Source organism: Ceratosolen solmsi, unplaced genomic scaffold (genome assembly GCF_000503995.2).
Source record: "Ceratosolen solmsi marchali unplaced genomic scaffold, CerSol_1.0 scaffold13, whole genome shotgun sequence".
NCBI classification, from domain to species: domain Eukaryota; kingdom Metazoa; phylum Arthropoda; class Insecta; order Hymenoptera; family Agaonidae; genus Ceratosolen; species Ceratosolen solmsi.
This window is the reverse complement of record NW_011948418.1, coordinates 8,514,501-8,522,000: the sequence shown is the minus strand read 5'-3', so window position 1 is coordinate 8,522,000 and position 7,500 is coordinate 8,514,501. Positions and strand designations below refer to the sequence as shown.

The window sequence follows — 7,500 nt, the reverse complement described above, 5'->3', positions numbered from 1 at the left end:
TTTGAGAAAGAAGAGAATGCTGCCAAATGGAAAGGTGTATTTGTCAATTCTCTTAGAAAGGTACGCTTTTAAAAAGGTTAATTTTAAAAAATATCTTTCATTTCAATTAAATAGAGATTATGCTATCATTTGGAAAAAGAATATCTATTACACTGCACAATACATTATTAAGAAAGTACGTGAAACGAGCAAATAATTATGAGTAAATAAATGAGTAAATTATTTAAAAATATAAAATATAATAGTTTTGAGTGGGCTTATTTACATGGAATTAAGTCATTATTTCTAGTAAGAAAGCGTACATGTGCTATAAGATTAATGAATTGCAGGTTCTTGAACAAGTGCACCCCAGTCTAGAAGCCCGACAAGATGCTCTAGACTATGTTGAGAGCTTAATTCTACGAATGCTTGGTATGCTTTGTGGACATCCACCTCCTCACACGCCACAAGATGTCGAAGAAAGAGTACGACGTACGTTTCCCACTCCTATCGATAGGTGGGCATTAAGAGACGCTAGAGATGCTTTAGAGAAAGGCAAAAAAAAATCTCCTTTAGTATTGCCAGTCGATAAAATTCATCAGCTTTTGCAAAAAGTAAGCATGAGATATCGATAAATTTAACGCTAAGTTAAATACTGACCGCCTTAATGAAATTTTCATTTAGAAAAAGAAAATCACTGTTTAATATAATTATTTTATATAATTATTTAATAAATTCAGAACACCACGATCAAAGTAAGATTTTTTAATGATTAATGAAATGGCATTTAACGAAATTTCACATTGACCGTTAAAATTTATCGAGTTATAAAGCTAAAAAAATTTTATAATATGTATAATGTCAAGGATTTTATTCTTACATTTATTATAAAAAAGTATTATAAAGTACAATTAGAATACTTGCGCTTTCTTAAGTAATTATTATGTAGAAAAATAATTAAATTTCATTTTAAAGCTGATGTAATCACCTTTGCCTTTATACATAGGTCGTACTTCAAAGCATTTAGGTTTTTTTTTTTTTTCTTAACCACCTATAAAACAAACAGTTTAAAAATTGAACATACTTTTTTAAAATCATAATTTAGCGATAAAACTACTAGAATACTCTCTACTAATTCTTTTATAGGGTTATGTTTAATTTTGTCAAAAGATTTTCGTACAAATACTATTTTTATATATTTCTAATTTCAAACAGTAGCTTTATTAATTTCATAAAATTACCGTGTGAAAAACCATGTAACTAAATTACATACAATATTATGAAATATTAAGATAAAATTTCAAAAGCTATTCTATCGCTCTATCAATACAATATTAATGTTTTGAATGCATCCACTTTATTAAAAATGGTACCTATTTGAATGTCGTGAAGAAAATCTAAAAATTTGGACTTTTTTAATTACAGGTAAATAAAAAAAAAAAACAATTGCTTTAAAATACGAGATATACGTCATTTTAACGGTAAGTACATCAGCTTCAAAAGGATTTATTATTTTTTTCTATGTAATCATTTGTATAGGTGTGTCATAATTTGTGTAGAATGCTATTCTTGTTTTATTAATTATATATTGAGAATTATAATGATAATATAATAAGCGTCTTAACAATTATTTAATTATTAGGAGGTTTTGCAACATAAAATTGATTGGCAAGTAACTCTATTTGTTGTGGGAGTCTTAGAGTATATATCAGCTGATATTTTAAAAGTAAGTAACAAAATTTCAAATTTTCTACATCGACGTGCATTTATTGATTGTATGATTGCATCTTAGTTAGCTGGAAATTATGTAAAAAACATACGTCATGTAGAAATTTCTTACGAAGACATTCAGGTTGCAATGTACGCTGACATGGTAAGTTATCATTGGATATTAATGAGATAATTTTTTGCAAAACCCCGTAAGTTTAAATCCATTTGTTTTTATAACTATTAGGTCTTGATGGATATGTTCCATCAAGATGACTGTACGGAGGGGCCCCAAACAGGTTTAGGGACCGTTGTATCTCAAACCTATGAGGAATCTGTTCGTGATCTAATACATGATGAGCGTCATTATTTACGCGATTTACATATGATAATTAAGGTAGGGCAATATCAATGACTTTATATATCCAATAAAAGCCAATTGCTGATTTTTACCAACTCAAAAGGTATTTCGAGAAGAGATAACAAAGCTCACGCAAGATCGAACTGAGCTTGAAATGCTTTTTAGTAATATTATGGACATCTATGAAACTACAGTAAATTTACTTGGTAGTTTAGAGGACATAATGGAAATTACCGAGGAAAAGCAAACACCTACTGTCGGATCTTGTTTCGAGGAACTCGCCGAAGCAGAAGAGTTCGATGCATACACAAAGTATTTACCTTAATTTTATTAGAAAAAAAAAAAAAAAAAAAAAAAAAAAAAAAATCATACTAACCTTAACAGCTTTGCCTTACATTTTCAATATTGAATGCACAGACCTTTCTACATTAAAATATAACATTAAAAATTGTTAATAATGCATTATGTAGGTACGCCCGAGACATAAACAGTCCAGCTTGCCGGGATGTTCTGACAAGACTTCTCTCCCGACCCGAGGCTAACGCAGCTCTACGAGCTGCTGGTCACGGCTTTAAAGAGGCTGTAAAATATTATCTGCCAAAGCTGTTGATGCAACCTGTGTGGCACTGTTTTTTATACTTTGACTACATAAAGGTAATTAATAAAAATTTTAACGACCAATCAACGATAAAGACAACCATCCATTCGCAGGTATTGCAAAAACGAACGCCAAATACGGAAGACCGAGAGACACTGGAACAAGTGCAAGGGCTCTTGAGACCATTGCAAATCAAGCTGCAAGACATTCTGGACAATTATAAATGTAAGCGTGACAGTGGTCTGCGAATGCAAAGTCGAGCTCGCAGACAGGCTGCGCTTGAGAAAACAAGTGAAATGCAAAAAACGGTGGACGGGTGGGACCAAAGAGACATCGGTCAGTGTTGTAACGAATTTATTAGAGGTACGTGTCATATATCATTGGCCTATATCTTTTGTAGTATTTAGGTGGTGTGAAACATCGAATTTGCATTTACGATTTTGCTACGCTTACAGAGGATATGCTGGGGAAAGTTGGTAGCAACGGGCGTAGGTTAACGGAGAGGAGAGCTTTATTATTTGATGGTTTATTAGTTTTGTGTAAGCCAAGCGGTGGTAAAAGAGTTAGCGTTAGTGTGGCGGCAGTTGCTGTTGGGAGCAATCATTCTGCCCATCATCAGAGTGAGTTAAGACTGAAAGAACGTTTCTTTATAAGAAAAGTGGATATCATCGATCGAGAAGATACGGATGGTAAGTTTTAGCATACGCACTTTTCCCTAGATTATTAAAAAAAAAAGCTCAACGATATTGTTCTTAATGTTCGATAGATCGTTAATATTTAATTTGTTCCAGAATTAAAAAATGCTTTTGAAATTGCACCAAGAGACCATCCCAATGTTATACTAATTGCGAAATCTGTAGAGGATAAGAATAGCTGGATGGCTGATCTTGTGATGCTAAATACGAAAAGTATGTTGGAGCGCACATTGGATAGTATTCTTTTAGACGAGGAAAGAAAGCATCCATTAAAATTACCTCTTCCTCAAATGTACAAATTTGCCGAGCAAGATAGCCCAGAGAATATTGTTGTCGAAGCGAGAGAAAATGGTGGTGTGCCATTAATTAAAGGGGCAACATTAGTAAAATTAATAGAAAGATTAACGTATCATATTTATGCCGATCCCGCGTTTGTTCGCACATTCTTAACGACATACAGGTAATTAATATCGCAATTATAGCAATAATAATTTTGTAATTTAATTTATCGCTGAAATGTTATATAATTTAATAGGAGCTTCTGCTCATCGCAAGAATTGTTGAGTCTTTTGATAGAAAGGTTTGAAATCCCAGACCCAGCAAAAGTCTATGATGACGAGGAACGACCGTCTAGTGGTTGTAAATCTATTCCTAGAGAAGATTTTAAACGTTATCGCAAGGAATTTTGTCAACCCGTACAGTTCAGAGTTTTAAATGTTTTAAGACATTGGGTGAGTTTGCCTAAAAAGTTCTCTCGCATATATATTCTTTATGAAATTGTTAATTGCTATAATTCATAAAATGAATAATTGCAGGTGGACCATCATTTTTATGATTTTGAAAGAGACAAAAATCTTTTAGAGAAATTGTTAGATTTTTTAAATACTGTAAGTGAAAATTGTAAATCTATGAGGAAGTGGGTTGACTCTGTTATGAAAATTGTACAAAGAAGAAAAAGTGAGCCATTGGAGCAGCGACCAATTACGTTTAGTTTTGAACGATCTCCGCCCCCGATTGAGTGGCATTTAAAAGTTCCAGAAGAAGAATGGGGAATCTTAACGGTACGATTGATTTTAACGTTCATCCAATCATTAGGTTTTGCATTTTACTGATATCCATAATCTCATTTACAGTTACACCCCATTGAATTAGCAAGACAGTTAACACTATTAGAATTCGAATTGTATAGAAATGTTAAGCCCTCTGAATTAGTAGGCTCCGTTTGGACGAAAAGGGATAAAGAAAAGACGTCCCCGAATCTTTTGAAAATGATTAAGCATACGACAAACGTAAGATAATAACGTAAACGTAAGATATAACTTGATTTATAAAATTAAAATTAATTTAATTTCAATAGTTTACGAGATGGCTTGAAAAGACCATTGTAGAATCAGAGAATTTCGAAGAAAGAGTCGCAATAGTCTCCCGAGCGATCGAAATTATGATGGTCCTGCAGGATCTCAATAATTTTAATGGAGTCTTAGCTATAGTCAGTGCCATGTTTTCTGCATCGGTTTATCGATTACACTGTACATTTCAAGTAAGCTAAATAAATATAATCCCGAATGTCATATAAATATAAGAAAAATTTATTTAATAATTTTTATTCCCTCGTAGCAAATATCAGCGCGTTTAGACAAAGCTTTATCCGATGCTCACGAGTTGAATATCGATCACTTTCGTAAATATCAAGAAAAATTACGCTCTATAAATCCACCTTGTGTGCCCTTTTTTGGAATGTACCTGACCAATATCTTACACATTGAAGAAGGCAATCCTGACTTTTTGCCGGAGAGCCCGTTAATAAATTTCAGCAAAAGACGAAAAGTCGCAGAAATTATAGGAGAGATACAACAGTATCAAAATCAGCCATACTGTTTGTCCATTGAGCCTAGAATACGACGTTTTATCGAAAATTTGTGTCCATTTGACGCCGACATATCAGATGCCGATATTAGCACGTACTTGTATAATAAAAGCTTGGAGATCGAGCCTAGAGGATGTAGACAACCAGCAAGAGTGGTCAGTATTACATTAATCGCAACTTTTCTACGTTAAAGAAATTTAACACATTTATTATTTTGTGTGTGTGTGTGTGTGTGTGTGTGTGTGTGTGTGTCTGCCTGTCTGTCTGTCTGTCTGTCTGTTTGTCTGTCTGTTTTTAATATAATCTTTTTGTAAATTCAAGCACCGTAAATGGCCGGATCTAAATCTAAAATCGCCGGGAATAAAAGCCAGAAGTTTGAGTGGTAAATTACCTGCGCCGCTTCAGGCAGTCGCGTCTAGCGTTAGACTACACGATCCGCCAGCGGCAACCCAGGAAATACCTGTCCCTTGTGAATTGCCCGAGACACCGCCTCACGGATCGTCTTTCTCCTCGACAACTAGCGATCACAGTGTTTTTGCACCCGTATTACTTGGAGGTATGCGGATAAACTCTACTCCTCAACAGTCTTGTACAACAACCATTTACCTTCTAATGTTCAATTTTATAAATATAATTATGTTTGGAATATTCAGGCTCTCCGGGTCCGGCCCTTAGCATGTCAAGCCTGTCCCTAGGCTCTCCAGGCAACAGTCCGCAATTGGGTTCACCGGGACATTTGCCGCCTCATCATCAACAATCGTCGTCATACGGTGGCAGCGCCTCCACGCACTTTGGTTTTAATTCCGGCACAATTGGAGCAATGGGCGGCGCTCTGGCCTGTCTTGCCTCATCTTCATCATTAGCCGGGAGTCCGGGTGCCGGCCCGATAATGCCACCCCCACCGTCGCCCAGCCACGTACCTCCATTTGGTCAACCCCCACCACCCCTACCGCCCAGATCGCATCGACGACGTGAGAGTTGTCTCGGTGACTCGCCTCAACAGGTGCGAACAATAAACGCGCGCTTCGTGTCTTATCTATTATGATGATAATACCCTATTTAAAAATAGAATTTATTAATTTATCGAGTGATTAAATTGTATCGAGTGATTGCATTACTCGCATTTATTATTGGGCATGATTTTGAAAAAAGTGAGATAACTAAGATGAACTAACTCTACGATGATTGCATCTAATTGATAAGTCAGAGCATTAATGGGCCAAATAATGGACTTTTTTAATAGCCATTATATTATTTAACCATACTCAAATAAATAATTGAAGTATGTTAATTTTGTTTAAGAAATCTGCTTTAGAAAGAGAAAAGTAAGCAATAATGTGATAATGAGCTTGAGGATTTACTTAAGATATTAAATAATATGGAAAAATCAATAAAACGTAAAATTATATAATTATATAATTATAAAACTTAGATACTAATTCACATTGGGCAGACAGTCAAAGTGACAATAAATCTTACGTTTTATAGGCTCGACAGGCTCCGAACGCCCCAATGCTGCCGCCACGTGAAGGTGTTTCACCGCCACCGCTGCCTCCGAGGCGCGAGCAGCCATCCTCGACGTTGCCGCCACGCTTCCCAGCGACCCTCAATCCGAGCTGCTCGGCCCTTCTCGCCAGGCGGAATTCGACCTTGGAGAACACGTGCCCGACGACTGCTGGCCACACCCGCAGGCACATGTCCTTCAACGGGCCCAGTCCAACGAAACTGCCCCCGGCCCAGCCACCCAACGGTAAAACGCCAATTCATTTACAAAGGACTTTTCAAGAGAATTCGTTTCCTTATTTAAGATAAAGAGCCTGTAGCGCAGGTTTAAAGATGCTAAATGCTTGGGAAAATACAGAAAATTAATTAGAATCAAGGTTGATAGAAAAAAGAAATGAAGTTGCTCGACCAAGTTTGATATGATCAAATTTTGATGTATCATTTCACTTACGCGTGTGTCGACAAAATCCAACTACAATTAATTCGTCTCTGTATTTAGGTTCGGTGACACCGAGGTTACCACCAAAGCCCCAAATACTAGGAAGATCACCCGCGACGATGTTCAACTTTAACGCCCCCCCGGGATCCAGCTAATATATCACTATCACATAGCGCATCGATGCTGCGAAAGGCATTTTCAAGATTTTTGTAGAACATCAACTCCTAGTCCAGATGCTGATGAGGAGGAGGAGGAGGAAGAGCACGAGGAGCACGAGGAGCACGAGGAATTGCTGCCTCGAGGCGGATAGATTACCGAAAGTGGTGCGTGCGTCTACGGCAACAGACGGTT

At 36.3% G+C, this 7,500-nt stretch overlaps 1 protein-coding gene across 3 annotated transcripts in view; it reads left to right on the top strand.

Moving 5' to 3' along the window:
- Positions 1 to 7,494, top strand: part of Sos (Son of sevenless) — a 9,599-nt gene extending 2,105 nt beyond the window's left edge. For 2 of the 3 annotated variants that reach the window (XM_011497092.1, XM_011497091.1), the window contains exons 2-19: positions 1 to 60; positions 330 to 593; positions 1,622 to 1,705; positions 1,772 to 1,852; positions 1,934 to 2,083; positions 2,151 to 2,359; positions 2,518 to 3,008; positions 3,101 to 3,334; positions 3,437 to 3,800; positions 3,876 to 4,071; positions 4,156 to 4,401; positions 4,474 to 4,629; positions 4,698 to 4,880; positions 4,958 to 5,362; positions 5,529 to 5,763; positions 5,861 to 6,210; positions 6,696 to 6,957; positions 7,210 to 7,494. The exon at positions 1 to 60 is cut by the window's left edge and continues 196 nt beyond it. In XM_011497092.1, coding sequence (XP_011495394.1) covers positions 1 to 60; positions 330 to 593; positions 1,622 to 1,705; positions 1,772 to 1,852; positions 1,934 to 2,083; positions 2,151 to 2,359; positions 2,518 to 3,008; positions 3,101 to 3,334; positions 3,437 to 3,800; positions 3,876 to 4,071; positions 4,156 to 4,401; positions 4,474 to 4,629; positions 4,698 to 4,880; positions 4,958 to 5,362; positions 5,529 to 5,763; positions 5,861 to 6,210; positions 6,696 to 6,957; positions 7,210 to 7,304 — 4,065 coding nt within the window. In that variant the 3' untranslated portion in view covers positions 7,305 to 7,494. The remainder of the gene's footprint in view (positions 61 to 329; positions 594 to 1,621; positions 1,706 to 1,771; positions 1,853 to 1,933; positions 2,084 to 2,150; positions 2,360 to 2,517; positions 3,009 to 3,100; positions 3,335 to 3,436; positions 3,801 to 3,875; positions 4,072 to 4,155; positions 4,402 to 4,473; positions 4,630 to 4,697; positions 4,881 to 4,957; positions 5,363 to 5,528; positions 5,764 to 5,860; positions 6,211 to 6,695; positions 6,958 to 7,209) is intronic. The other variant, XM_011497093.1, reaches the window with a different exon arrangement.
- The last annotated feature ends 6 nt before the right edge of the window (positions 7,495 to 7,500 follow it).